Here is a 14,616-nt window from a genome sequence, read left to right as displayed (position 1 = left end):
GCTGGGGTGTCAGTTTTGGGGGTGTCCATGGCAGAGCAGAGCACCACCAGCACTTTTGCAAGTGTGGAGCTGTGGGGAGCTGTGGGACCAGCTCTGGTAGCTGGCCCTGCTGCTGGCAGCACCTGTGGGGTCACTGCAAGCGCAGGACATGACCCTGCTGTCCCCAAGCACGTCCCAGTGTGCACCATCCCTCCTCCTGGGGGCCAGAGCCGGCTGTGGATCCAAGTGGATAAAGCAGCTGCCTGGATTTGAGTCTCCAGCCCTCAGTCCCTGAGTGCTCCCCAAATGTCCCCTGCTCCCAGACCTTCCAGCACAGGAGGACTGCAGATGCACACAGGGAAATTGGGATGCATTCAGTGTCCAAATCCAGCAGGGTGGCAAGGCAGGGAGCACATGGACCCCCACGAGCTGTGAGGAAGGGACCAGGAGCAGCCACGTGGTCACTTCCCAGCCATGGCAGGGCTTGGGGAGCTCCTGGGAGAACTCTCCTTTGCTTCTGCAGCTTCCCAGTGCTGCTGGCATGGCTTCTTCTGCCTGCACCTCCTCCTCTGAGCTGCTGTGCTAGGGCCCTGCAGACTCCCAGGGAATCATCACAGGCACAGGATCCCTACGGAGCCTGAGTGTTCCCAGAGATTTTGGCAGGGGTGCTGGACTTTTTGGCACCCATGGAAAGCTTCTCCATGCTCTCAGGGGCTGTAAGTGAACTTTTGGTCGTGCAGGCTCTGGATCAGGGTGATCACCAAGAGAGCAATAAGGAGCTGCTCACCCATGTCTGGGCAAAATCTGCTTCTCCTTCCTCCTCTTTCCTGAAGCTTCCCATTCCCACTGTGTCCCGAGCATCCCTGTGTGCTGGAGGACATTAGCCCTCCCTCCCAGCTCTGGATCATGCCATTTATTCCCCTTCCTCCCTGACATCCCAGCAGTGCTCAGCCTGGCTGCTGCAGTGTTTGCATTCCCTGCATTCCCCTGCTCGGGTGTTCTGCTCTTTGTGTCTCCCTGCACCAGCACACGGTGTGGGAGCACAGCAGAGCAAAGGGATGGGATGAGGAGAAGGACAACATCTCCTCACCAGTATTCATGGAGAAGGAAGGGAATGAGGCCCTCCCTCCAGTTCTTTGGGCCAGGGGATGCTGTAGGGCCAGAGCTTGATGGGAGTGGGAAAAGAGCAGGAAACCCTGAGAGCAGAACACCAGCAGCAGCCAATGGAGGAGGAGCACAGACCAACCAAATCCAGGGAATTCCTCAGCTGATGGGCTGCAGCTCAGGCAGCAGGAGCCGAAGGGATGAGTAAACAAAGGCCAAGCTACATGAGATGGTATCTAGGTACAGAGAAGGTGCTGGTGAACTATTCCTGGTTCCAGGTTAATTTAGGGGCTGCTGCTTTTCCTGTTGCCAGCCTGTCCCACTGCACAGCCAGCACAAACACCTCGGGCACTCTCAGCTCCTGTCACTGACAGCTCTGGGGTCAAAGATGCGATGTGTATGTGATATATGATGTGCATATGATACATATGATACAACACCTCTGCTCTGGAGCCAGGCTGGGATAGCCAGAGGTGCTCAGCTTGGAGAAGAGAAGGCTCCAGAAAGACCTTAGAGCCCCTTCCAGTGCCTAAAGGGACCCCAGGAGAACTGGAGAAAACCGTTGGAAAAGGGATGGAGGGACAGAAAAAGGGAGAATGGTTTCCCACTGACCGAGGGCAGGGCTAGATGGGATATTGGGAAGAAATCCTTCCCTGTGAGGGTGGTGAAGCCCTGGCACAGGGTGCCCGGGGAGGTTGTGGCTACCCCAGAATCCCTGGAAGTGTTGAAGGCCAGGCTGGATGGGGCTTGGAGCCCAGGGACCATGACCCAGTAGCCCAGGGCAGAGAGCCCAGTAGCCAAGCAGGGCACCCAGCACAGGAACTGCCACAGGGCAGGTGGCACAACGGGGCAGCACCAGTGCAGCCCAGGAATCCAGAATGGAAAACCAGCACAGAACCAGTGCGGGATCAGTAGAGAACCAGTAGAGAATCCATGTAGGACCAGTGCAGAACCAGTACAGAATCCCTGTGGGACCAGTACAGAGCAAGTGCAGAACCCATGCAGAATTCCTGTGGGACCAGTGCAGAACCAGTACAGAACCAGTGCACAACTAGTACAGAATCCCTGTGGAACCAGTGCAGAACCCGTGCAGAATCCATGTGGGACCAGTGCAGAACCAGTACAGAACCAGTGCAGAACCCGTGCAGAAACGGTTCAGAACCGGTACAGAGCCGGTACAGAACCCATACAGAAATGGTACAGAACCCATGCAGAAATGGTACAGAACCCATGCAGAAACGGTACAGAACCGGTACAGAACCGGTACAGAGCCGGTACAGAACCCATACAGAAATGGTACAGAACCCATGCAGAACCGCTACAGAACCGGTACAGAACCCATACAGAAATGGTACAGAGCCGGTACAGAGCCCATACAGAAATGGTACAGAACCGGTACAGAACCCATGCAGAAACGGTACAGAGCCGGTACAGAACCGGTACAGAAATGGTACAGAGCCGGTACAGAGCCGGTACAGAGCCCATACAGAAATGGTACAGAGCCGGTACAGAGCCCATACAGAAATGGTACAGAACCGGTACAGAACCCATGCAGAAACGGTACAGAGCCGGTACAGAACCGGTACAGAAATGGTACAGAGCCGGTACAGAGCCCATACAGAAATGGTACAGAGCCGGTACAGAACCGGTACAGAAATGGTACAGAGCCGGTACAGAGCCGGTACAGAGCCGGTACAGAGCCGGTACAGAGCCGGTACAGAGCCGGTACCGGCGGGCGCTGTTGGCGGTGCCCGCCCGCGCGGGGGCGCCGGGCGCTGGCTGCGGGCCCCACAGCTGCGGCGGCGTTGCCCCTTTAAGGGCCGCGCGGCCGTACCAAAACAAAAGCGCGGCGCGGCCATTGGCTGCGGGGCGGGCACGTGCTGCACAGCTGGGGCTTCCTGCGGCCGGGGCCGCGCCGGGGCCCGACCGCGCCTGGGCACCGATCACCGGAGCCGATACCGGCACCAGAACCGATACCGGCACCGACACCGGCCCGCCATGGCGCACTCGGCGCCGCTCGGCCTCCTGGAGCAGGGCTGCCCCATCCAGGTGGAGCACGATCGCAAGCGGCGGCAGTTCACCGTGCGGCTCAACGGTAAGGGACGGCTCGGGGCTGCCCGGGACGTTACCTGCTGCACTCTGCCCCCGGTCCGGCCTGGCTGGGGGCCCGGCTTCCTGTTCCTTTACAGCTCTCGCTGTCCCCCCCCCCCCCATTACTCCTCCCCGTTGCTCTCCCCCTTCTTCTTCCTCCCCCTTTTTCCTGTTCTCACCCATTCCCCCCCATTTCCCCCGATCCCTCCTCCTCCCGTGCCGCTGTGTCCCGCAGCACTTTCCCCTGTACTCTCCGCCCTGCCGTGGTGTGACACCCCCCTGTGCCCCCCGATACTCTTCAGAGCCTCCCCAGCACCCCCGATTCCTGCTGGTGCTTCCACCCCTCCCCTTCCTGCACCCTAAAAATCTCCCAGGAGATCTGGGGCTCTCTCGGCTCCCTCGGTTGGGGTTGGTGTCCCACCTGTGGGACAAAGACTGTGGAGCTCCGGTGACACAGTGACCCCCAAAAAGCTCTGTCACATATTGAGTGGAGTGAACAAAGGGAAAAAAAGTAGATACCACTAAAATTTCTCTGTGGTGCACTGATTCCCAGGCTTCATCTTAATGGTTAATTCCAGATAATCAACGATCCCAGCATCTCTTCCCCATCCATTTGTCATGCTGAGAACTACTCTGGGTAAAACTGCCTTGCTGCCCTGCAGAAATTGTGGGGTAGCTGCCTTTAAAATATGTATATAAATAAAATGTATAATTCAGAAATCATAGGGAATGCGGGAGGCTTTGTCGATAAAACAACAGGAGTAGTCTGGATTTTATTTTAGACTTCTCTTCTTCCCCCCCCACCCCATTTTCATTTCAACCACTAATTACAAAGTGCAGGCTGGAAGCTCAGCAGCGACGGAGCGAGGAAGGAGGAGACGGGTGCGGAGAAAACAATTTCACCAACTGCTTATTTCAGCCTGAGATCAAATGAGGTCCCAGGTGCTGGGTCCCCACTGCTACCACCAGAGCATTGTTCCAGTCAGTTCCAGCAGGAAATAGAGGGGACAACCAAGCGTCAACAATTATTAGGGAAACGTAATCTTTTATTGTGGTGTTCTGGATAAAAGCTCTGCCAGCCACACCATGGGCCGAGTAGCGTTTGGTGGCTGAGCAGGGATGAGTCGTGACTGAAGAGGGTGAACTTTGAGAGGGAGAAAATCAGCTGTGGGAGTCGTGTGTGAATCAGCACAGAACCTCCTGATTCAGGAGGGGGTCGTGGAATCACAGAATCCCAGAATGGTTTGGGTTGGAGGGATCCTAAAGCTCCTCTCATTGCAGCCTTGGGCAGGGCCTTCTGTGTGTCCAGACATGGACAAGGTTGCTCCAAGTCCCATCTAATCTGACCATGGCCTCACCCAGGTGAATCCCCATGATCAAGGTTGTGTTTTTCCTGGGAGTTCAGGGAGTCTGAGCCCTTTTCTGTGAGCTGAGCGCTGACCACACAAGGCAGCCGAGCAGAGCAGTGTCCCGGTGTGATCGTGTCCGTGCTGCTGTGCTGACTAACATCCATGTGGAGTGGATCCATCTCTCCTCCTCCTCCTTGTTAGGCACTTGCTGGTAGCAGCCAAGCCCTGGAAGATGGTCAGGAGATAACATCTCTGTGGGAGTGCGTGGCAGGGTGTTTATTTCCTGCACTGCTCTTTGTCGCTCCCGCTCCTGGCACGATGATGAGCATCAGTGGTGTGGAATGCTCTGGGAGGTTTTCCTTGCTGCGTGCAGGGAATGACAAGAAGTAGGTCAGACACAGATTTTGGCATTGAAGTGACCCTTGTGTCCCTCAGAGAGCACTCTAGTCCCATGTCACTGCACTGTAGCAGAGATAAACAGCAGTTCATGGGCTCCTGTGATGTCCTAATTTCTGCTAAATGTCAAGTGTGGATGATACCCTGGGAAAACACGGGTGCACCAGGCATGTGGACCAAGCAGCCAGACTTTGACAGCTGGTGGTTTGTGGTGGTATGATGTTAGGTAGGAGACTTTCCATGGTGATGAATTTCTGGAAATCCCTGGAGAAGGAGGCCTGAAACAGTGAAAGCTGTGAAGTGGTGTGAAAGTGTTCATTTTCAGAATCATCCTGTGTTTGCCTCTGCGCCCCTGTGTGACCTTGTGTCAGGACTTCCTCTTTGTGCACAAGGAAGATGAATTGCACTCGATTTTTTGGGGTTTGCCCTGTCTTTTCTTTCTCTGCTGGTTCTTCCCCTCTCCCCTCATTACTGCAGTAGCTCCTAAAACTCTCATAGGAACAGCTGGTTCCCTTGAACACGTTCCCTTTACCCTTGCATCTCAAATGAAGGAGCATTTAGAAGCTGAAAGTGAAGCTGATTATAACCAGACCTCACTGAGCCTTGTTATCCCTTGAGAGGAGGGCAGAAAGATGCCCAACTGGATTTGTAATGGGTTAGGATGTGACTAACAGCCTGAGCCAGCCAGAAACCTCCCTGTGCAGTGACTCTCTTGGAAAACATCAATTTGTCAAAGCTAAAAGCTTCCATGGGAATCATATAGGCTGGTTTAATCAGGAATAGTTGGGTATTTCTTTAGATCTAAGATGAATGTTAGGTCAAAACAAGAAACCCAAAGGGATCACCCACCCCAAAGCAGTCGGCTGGTTGTTGGTCCAGCTGCTGGCACAGATGTTTGGGGCAGGGGAAGGGCTTTTAGCAGCAGCTGCTGTGACTTTTTGATGCCCATCACACCCGTCAGGCTCACCATGAGCATGGAGCAGCTCCAGTTCCTCAGGGATGCGCGGGCTTCTCGGCATTCCAGCTCCCATTCATCCAACCTTTGACTGCAGCACACACTTCCCAAATCTCCCACTCCTCCCCAGCTGGGTTTGGGCAGGATTTTGGCTGAAAGCTCCTGCTCATCTGAGTCTCAGGAGCTCTTTGTCCAAGAGCCCTGGATCAGGTTTATAGGGAAAACTGGAGCAGGTCATGCCTTGGAACTTTCCTCCCTGGTGGGGCAGATGCTTTCCAGTAGAGGGGAAGGTGCTGAGTTTGCAGCAGGGACCAAGGGACCAAAGACATCCCCGCTCCTCCCGTGCCACCGGCGCCTCCAGAGAGCTCCTAAACAGGAAACTGCTCCAAACCATTCCTGCGAGTGAGGCCCCTCCATGAGGGCTGTGCTGTCTCCACTCTGGCTGTTGTGCTCTGTTGTGTTTGCTCTCCGTAGTAACGTGCCAGTAGCTCCCTGGGGAGTGAGGCCAGCCCACAGCAGGCAGCGAGCTCCAGCCTGGGATGCACAAGCTCATCAGGACATCTCGTTCTCTCAGCCCACCCCACACGCAGCTTTTTTTTTTCTTTTTTTTCTTCTTTTTTTTTTTTCCACCGTTTGGTTCAGCAGCAGAAGACCTGAGCTGCCTCCTGTCCCTGGGAGATAGATGGGGCTGGCATTTGTTCTCTCCCTTTGCTCACAGGGAATGGCTTTGCAGCAGTGTCCTAAGGAGCTCAGGGGCTGCTCAAAAGGCTGGGGAATAGAAATTGGCCTTTCAGGACCTGCCCAGGTCCTGGGCACACAAAGGGGTATTGTGGGCTGGGGTTGGTGCAGGGGGACAAGGACAAGGGACAGTCCTGCAGTGCTGCAGCCTCCCCTCCCTGGGCAGGTACTTTGTGTATGCTGGGAGAGGGGGTCGGTGAAGGATGGGCAGAGTAGGGTGCCTGTGTCTTCCCAGATGCCTCAGGTGTCCCTTCCTCAGCTTGATGTGTCCTTCCTGAGCTCTCTGCTTCTTCCCCCAGGCTCCTGAGCCACCCAGCCTGGGCACTTGTGTCTGGCATCAGGGCTGAGCCTGTCACTGCTCCCAGTGGAAACCCACCATGGAGAGAGAGCAAGGTTAGACCTTGTCCTTCACTCAGCTCCCAGAAAAGCTTCCCCTTCCCTGTGCCCCCTGTGAGTGGAGGGAGGGACAGAGGGTGAGCAGGGCACTAGCTGTGCTGCCATTGCTGCCATCCTGCTCCTCTCTGGCTGTGCTGATTTGCAATGACTCCCCTTCCTCACTCAGGGTCCTGGAGGAGAGTGTCAGTGAGTCAAACACCACGGGCAGGCTGCTGGGGCTCTGCTGTGCCAAGCTCTGTCTGTGCAGGCTGATAAACTCCTGTCCTGGAACCCCAGGGGCTGACACGGGCTGGAGGCTGGCAGGAGGTGTCTCTTATGCCTTGTTTTGGTGAGGTTTCTGCTTGTGCCCTCTCTCTTTGGGGGGGATTGCACCAAATTGGGGCTAGGTACTCCCAAGAAGGGTCAGCACTGCTTCCAGCTCCCTCAGCTTTCCTGGGAGCAGCCCCCCATGTCCATGGTACCACACGGCACCAGGGTTGGCTTTTTTCAAGCCATGGCTCTGCCCACACCACACCTGGTGGCACAAGTGTCCTTGGTTTCATGTGCTGTGTCACTGAAGTGAGCATGAGTGGATGTGATCATGCACTTGGCTGAACTGGGATGTTTTTCTGAACTGGGCCCGGTTTCCTGCAGCACTGACTCGCTGTTGTAAAATCAGGCTGGCTGTAAAATCCTTTCTGTGTGTGTTCATCTGTGCCCTGGTGGCACTCTGCAGCTCCTGTCCTGGCTGGGAGTTTCTGGTGCTGCTGTGGTCCAGGGAATATCAAGGAAAAGCCTGTCCAGGACACATCTGAGATCCTTCAAACACTGCATCACCTTCTGCTTTAAAATGCATTTGTGTCTGTGATGCCTCTAAACACATCATGTATTTAAAAAGTGTACTTAAAGAAAAAAAAGATATTTTGTTCTGTTGTCAGTTTAGTTGTAAACTTCTCAAAGCTTCAGGCAGAGGCTATGGAAAGTTTTAGTCTGGGAGCAGAGTGGCATGGAAAGGCTGGAACGAGTGAAAGCTGCTGTTACAAGATCATTTTACAGCCTTTGGTGCTGCCAACTCTGCCCTTGCCACCCCTGAGAGCTGCCACCAAATGCTCTGTGAGGGTGAGGGCATCTCATGCCCCAGCCTGGGCAGGTTTCCCTCCAGCAAGACAGGTCTGTGCTGCTGGGGAAGGGCTTCACCTGCTCCCTTGGCTTTTTTTGGGGTGCCTGGATCCACATGGGGAAACACTGCAGTGCTCCCTCTTTTCTGTCTGGGGAAAACTCAAAGAATTTGGCTCTTTGGTGAACCAGAGCTGAGAGAGGCAGGACTGAAGCCTATAAATACTTGGGGGAACGGCAGGGAGGGAAATTATTTATGTCCACCCAAGAACAATGTTGGCACAAGAATGAGTGGGCAGAAACCAGCAGGAATAAACTCAGGCTGGAAATGTGAAGGTTTCCATCCAGTGTAGGAGAATTGAGTGTCTGCATAAAAGGAACAGGAATAAAAGCTTGAGCTGCTTCTCTGGAAACACAAAATTCCAATGGGCTCATTTCTAGTTTCTCTTGAATGCAGGGATGAGGCAAACTGAGCTGGAGTTGTCAGCTAAAATGCAGTGAAATAGTGTATTGAGCTCAGCTAAAGCAGATCCTGAATGCAGGTGAACTTCAGCCTTAAAAAAAATTAGAGAGAAGGAAAAGTTTTCATTATTTTAATCCAACTCGTCCCTTTGATTGGGATCTTGCATTTCTGAAACTCACTTTTAAGTACAGAAGCTCTCTAGAAATTAAACATTTGGTTTTGCACTGAAGGCAGAAGAAGCTCAGGTTCTGTGGATGAAACCAGAGGGATGTTCTGACTCCTCTGATTTATACATGAGTTGAAACTTCTTTTTTCCTGTAACTGAGCTGCTGTGAGAAAGGTCAGGGTGTTGAAACAGGAAACCTGTGTGTGTGTGTGTGTGCATGTGAATTTGTGTGCACAGGCCCCCTTGCACACCTGTGTGCATTTTCCTGTGTGTTTGTGGCATTCACCTCCCCAGCATCTTCCCCAAAATGTGTCTAGACAATGCTGCAACACCATACCAAGGAGTCTTGTCTTGTTTTATGTGCCACAACAAAAAACCCTGTGCTGGAAGAGAAATTATTTCAACAAAGCTGTAACTTGGTTCAGCTTTGTTGTATCCCCCCCCCCCCCCCCCCCTCTTCTTTTTGTTCACTCCCACCATCAACACATCTCCCTCCCTCCCCACAGCTGCTTTCCTACCCTAAACATGTTGTGCTGGCATTAGTGATTCAGGGCTGGGTCCAAAACTTGCTCCTGCTCTTCCAAGAGGCTTGGAAGGACCAAGCAGACCTAGCTCTGCTCACACTCGGGGGGACCAATGAGGATATCCAGGTGTCACTGAAATCAAAGTCTCTGACCCAGCACCAGAGCCATTCCCATGGGCACGAGGGATGCTGTAGCAGTCCCAGAACTGCCTGTTCTGCTGTGGGCTCCCCAGGGACACCCCAATCCTCACCCCTCTCCTCTCTCTCTCCCCTCAGGTTGCCATGACAAGGCTGTGCTGCTCTACGAGTACGTGGGGAAGCGCATCGTGGACTTGCAGCACACGGAAGTGCCGGATGCCTACCGAGGGAGAGGAATAGCCAAGCACCTGGCAAAGGTACTACCACAGGCACCCAGAAGGGAAAGAGCTATTGCCATCCCAGCTGTGGCTAAAGATCCTGGTCGAAGCCAGGCCTCACCACATTGGAATTGCATGTGTGCCCTGTGGGAATCCTGCTCTGATGAGTGATGGGGTGTCTGGTGGGGCAGATGGAAATCCGGGGGCAGACATTGCTGTTTCCTGTGGCAGGAGGAGCTGGGTAAATGTCAACAAATCCAGCCACTCACCCAGGTTTGGCCTATTCCTCCTCTCAGCAAAAGACCCATGTGCAGGGGCTGATGGTTCACCTCACCTTAAGCTGGACCCTCCTCTCAAACCTTCACTGCCCTCGTGGGCCCTTTGCCTGCCTTGGGCTGTGCAGAGACAGCTGAGAAGCCATGAGCACAAGGGTGGGGGGACTGTGGGGTGGTGCTTTGGGGTACAGCTGCTCCCTGGCCCTGTAAGTGGGGACAAAGGGGTGATGAAGGTGGGCTGGGTCACCTGCAATTCAGCATCCACCAGGCAGGATGTGTTGAGGGTTAAGCTGGGGACTCTGTGGCGAGGTGGTGGCTGTGGCAGGACAGCTGTGCTCTCCCTTCAAGCCTCTCCCTTCACCTGCCTCACAAAGGGGGTACCTGAGGGACCCCTACTGCTTCCCCTGGGTGAGGGGTATAAGACTCCCACGAGGCTTCAGAGGGGAGCAGAGGCTGGGGGTGCTGGTTGTAACTTATCTGATCTCCGTTGGTTGCAGGCAGCCCTGGACTTCGTGGTGGAGGAGGACCTGAAGGCCCACCTGACGTGCTGGTACATTCAGAAATACGTCAAGGAGAACCCGCTGCCGCAGTACCTGGAACACTTGCAGCCTTAAGGCAGGACTGCTCCCACACCAGCACACCTGTCCCTGACTGTTCAACGCGGCCTTCGCTTCTCTGCAGTCTCAGGAAACCCCTTCCCACACTCACAATTCCCGGTTTTTTAAGCGTGTCCATGCGGTGCGTGAGTGCGGGCACAACCTCCTCTTCTCTGCCCAAGTGTGAGCATGGATACAGCCCCTGGGCCAGGCTGGCTCTGGGCACATGTGGTGCCCCCCAGTGCTTTTCCCAAGCCAGGGGATAGAAGAGGATGATTTTTCCACCAAACTCCATTGCAAGGCCAGGGGATGACTTGTTTTGCACCTCGTCCTCTCCTCTCTGCTTGGTGATGACAGCTCTGAACTTGTTGGGGGATATTGGTTAGGGGTGGTCATGGGCTACCAGCCCCCCTTTCCTCCTGGCAGCTGGGGAGATGCTGTGGATTAAGCTTTGTGGGACAGAGGGAGTGTTGGGGAGGAAGAAATAGGAATGTGCTGGAGGAGCCCCAGCCCTGTGTCAGGTTCATCCCCTGCAGTACCTGTTGGGCACCAAGCCGTGTCCAAGCCCACATGCAATACATACAAGAACATGTGGACCATGGTGGTACCTCGGGGGCTTTGCTGCACTGGCTGTGGAGACACTGGGATGGTGACATCTTCGAGCCTAGAGACAAGAGCCGTGTGAGGAGCGGACTTGGACTGCAGAGGCTGTGGCAGAGTCTGTGCAGAGGAAGAAATGTGGCCGAGTTGCAGATGCTGCTCCCTGGAGATGCCAGCTCCTGCCCAGCTTCTGTACACAACCCTGAAGTGGCATCCCACAGGGTCATGGACCTGTTATTCCTGTCTCCCTGCCCTTGGTGTAGACACAGCCTGCTCAAGAGAGGAGACCAGCCCCACAGCCAGCCCTGGCCTAAGCAACGAGGGATATCCCAGGGCACCAGGGTGGTTTCCTGCAGCTGAAGAGGAAGCTCCCCCCATCTCCCTCTTCTCCATCTCTGCATCCCTGTCAGTGCCCCAGATCAGCCCTGTCATGACATCCTGAGAGCAGCAGGGTGAGGCCTCCATGACTTGCTCCTGGCATCTCTCCAGGGTTCAGTGCTAGAGGCACCTGCATCCATGTGGATTCCCGTGGTTTCTCCTTACAGCCTTTGGAAAGAAGTCCTGGCTCATGGCATTACCTGTCTGCTCAGCAGCCTCCTCACAGCTCCAAGCTCAGGGCACTGGCAGCATCGTGGGCACCTTGGCCACCAGCAGGAGGAACACTCTCATTTCGTGCTCTTACCTCCGTGGATGATGATCCTGTTGCACAAGCCAGCATTGCCACACTCAGATATAGAGGTAACACCAGGATGGCAGGGCACTGCCAGGTTCCAGCTTGCTGCCTGCCCTACCTTGCCTGGGTTTTCCAGGGCCTGAGCTACACCTCAGAGCATCTCACACTGAGCTCTCAGGATTTTGTAGTGTCCCAGGGCAGCGCAGTGGTGAGGGAGATGATGTTTTCAACACACCCAGCCCTGAGCAGCCACTGGGGGCTGCAGCCAGGCAGGAGATGGAGAGCCTCTCACCTGGAGACCAAATCCAGACCTTGCTTAGCTCAGCAGGGACTAAAGTTTACAATCTGTGCCACGGAGTGACTGAAGCTCCAGGTGAGAGGCAGCTCAGCCCTTTCCCAGAGCCCAGCACCAAGTCCATGGCAGCAAAGGCAAAAACTCTACCATCTTCTCTCCTGGTTGGGGTGGCCAGAGATGAAGACCCTGTGCCAGGATTTCAGCCTGAGCTGTCCCTGGCCACTTGTGCGAGGTGAACCCTTGCTGCCTACCCACGCTTTTGGGCTGCCCATCACCAGCCCTCTCAGGCTTCCAAACATCCCAAACTCTGTCCCTGCCGTGCACACTGCAGGCTGTGAGATCCCTGCCCATGCCCACCACCTGTGCCAGGGGGCAGAGCCACCTCTGTCTTGTGCTGCTTAGGAAAGGCTTTGAGCTCAGCCCTGCCTCTGCTTAATTTCTGCCCTCTTGCTTCTTATTTGATCCAGGCTGTGACCTTTAGGGTGGCTTCGAGGGACAGGGAAAGAGTGGCAGGTAACAAACTAAAGGGGCTCAAGAAGAAATGTGGGCTGCTAAATGTTCCTTCTTTAACATGCAAAACACGCTTCACCACATAGATACAGGAGCAAGGCTGGCTCTGGTACTGTTGTGATGACTGAACCATCCCTTCTCTTGATTCCAAGGTGAAGCTGAACTGTTTTCTCCCCTGGAAGCCAAGATAAGACACTTGAGTCTTTGCCACAGCAGGGCTGGGTGCTTGGGAGTGATATTGGAGCCCAGTGCTGCGAGCCTCTGTCCTGGTTTTGTGCTAATTTCCACTGTGTGCAGTCTCTAGCAGCTCCCAGTTGGGTCACCCAGCTGGAGGGTGTGCTGTGCTCAGTCTGGGCAGCGTCCCAGTGTCCAGCCTAGCTCTGGAGCCCCTCGTGCTGCTCTGGCAGGAACCTCGTGCTTCCCAGTGCTGGCTCACCTGCAGCAATCGCTGCCTTAAATCAGGCACAGCACACAGTTTTGCTGCTGCTTCCCTTCGAGGTGCTACAACTCCCCTGGCGTCTGACCTGACAGAGATGTGTGCCAGTGTCTGTGCCAACCATTTCTCTGCTGTGCCCATGCTCTGTCCCAGCCTTCCCTCCACCTCGATGCCAGTGAATAGCAATACCCACAGGTCACCAGCAATGCACGGTGCTTTTGTGACCCTGCATGGCCGAGTGGGATCTGGCTTGGGGTCCCTCGGTCCTGGGTAGCCCTTCCCTGCCTCACCACCAGCTGCATCTTCCCAGCTGGTCCCTGCAGAAGGGAGTTTTGAGTCCTGTGCTGCCCCTTGGTGCTGATCAAACCTGGAGGAGTTTGTGATCTTGGACTCTCCCTGGGCAAGAGGCATGTGGAAGTGGTTTGGTTGAATACTGAGCTCCCCAAACCCTTTTGAAGTACAGACCTTTGGGGGGTGGGGAAATGCAGGTGGTTGCCAAACCTGCTTCCACAGCCCCCAACTTGAAACACCCCCTCCTTCATCCACTCTCCAGCGTTGTCTTCCTCTGTCCAAGGTTTCCGTTCTGTTGGATTCAGTGGTTACGATGTGCCTTTCCTTCTCAGGACCTGTTACAAATGACCTTTCTGCTCTTGTTTATGTTTAACATTTATCTTGATCCCTCCCTCTGTCATACTATAAAACATGAACATAATGCATGGAATACAATACAATAAAAGTGTGGCTTAACTGAGCTTCAGTGGCTGTGCTGCACTGGGGGGGACCACATGCTCCCATTGCAAATGGACAGTAGGTAAGGGGTGAAATGATTGTGTTTTATTTGAGGTTACAGGGCTGGCTGACCTCATGATGACTGTGCAGAGCTTAGGGTGAGCAGGTTCACAACTGGGTCCTCTCCTTTGCCAGCTGATCCAGCTCTGCTCACCTTCACCATTCCTCCCTGGGATGTCAGACCAGTCTTTGGGAGTTGTCCTGCAAATGAGCAGACACTCAGTGTTTATATCTACTGTTTTAAGATGAAAATATTTAAATATCCAGCTGTTGTGCTTGTCTAGAGTGAGGTGGGCAGGCAGGTGACTCGGAGGGACACAAGGCACTTCCATCCTGGAGCCAGTACTCCTCAGGGCTGGGAGCACAGCCTGAGCACTCAGCATGTAGGATCATAGTGGGGCATTTGTGTCACTTCCCAACGCTGTGTGAAGGCTACAGAGGCTGAGGCCGGAGTTTAGATAACTCAAATTTCCAGGAAGGTTGGTGAAGAGAACAGTTACGGTTTGATCCAAGCAGCCCTAGGGCTGCAGCAGGAGCGTGGGGTTTGCTGCTCCCAAGGGACAGCACGGGCAGTTGGGATCTGTAGCTGGGCTGTTGCTGGTAACACGCTCTGTTTACATTCCACATTCCAGACAGTCCATGCTCTGGCCTGTCCCAGCACTGCCGCACGTTCTGCCGGGCTGGGCACACTTCCCAAACACCTCCTTGTTCCTGCGAATGTAGTGTTTACCTCCCCCAAAACAGCTGCCCCCCAAAATACAGCTGGGAGAGCAGCGGTGTAGGAGAGCCCTGTAGGATGGAAGAGCGGCTTCCCTCGGGGTGCCTGGGAAG

At 54.5% G+C, this 14,616-nt stretch overlaps 1 protein-coding gene across 1 annotated transcript; it reads left to right on the top strand.

Annotated features, from left to right (window-relative positions):
* Positions 1 to 2,999: 2,999 nt before the first annotated feature.
* Positions 3,000 to 13,739, top strand: NATD1 (N-acetyltransferase domain containing 1). Its single transcript, XM_062503568.1, has 3 exons — positions 3,000 to 3,178; positions 9,532 to 9,650; positions 10,384 to 13,739. Exons 1-3 carry the CDS (start codon positions 3,082 to 3,084, stop codon positions 10,498 to 10,500), a joined length of 333 nt encoding a protein of 110 aa, XP_062359552.1. The 5' UTR covers positions 3,000 to 3,081; the 3' UTR covers positions 10,501 to 13,739.
* The last annotated feature ends 877 nt before the right edge of the window (positions 13,740 to 14,616 follow it).

The sequence above is a fragment of the Cinclus cinclus genome, chromosome 16 (genome assembly GCF_963662255.1).
Source record: "Cinclus cinclus chromosome 16, bCinCin1.1, whole genome shotgun sequence".
NCBI lineage: Eukaryota > Metazoa > Chordata > Aves > Passeriformes > Cinclidae > Cinclus > Cinclus cinclus.
Note: the sequence above shows the minus strand (reverse complement) of the source record. Positions and strands in the feature narration are given on the sequence as shown.

Excerpts from the sequence above, each read along its gene's own strand:
- NATD1 (XM_062503568.1), top strand. The coding sequence starts at position 3,082 with ATGGCGCACTCGGCGCCGCTCGGCCTCCTGGAGCAGGGCTGCCCCATC. Across the intron at positions 3,179-9,531 it reads GTTCACCGTGCGGCTCAACG|GTTGCCATGACAAGGCTGTG; the intron begins GTAAGGGACGGC and ends CTCTCCCCTCAG. Across the intron at positions 9,651-10,383 it reads TAGCCAAGCACCTGGCAAAG|GCAGCCCTGGACTTCGTGGT; the intron begins GTACTACCACAG and ends CGTTGGTTGCAG.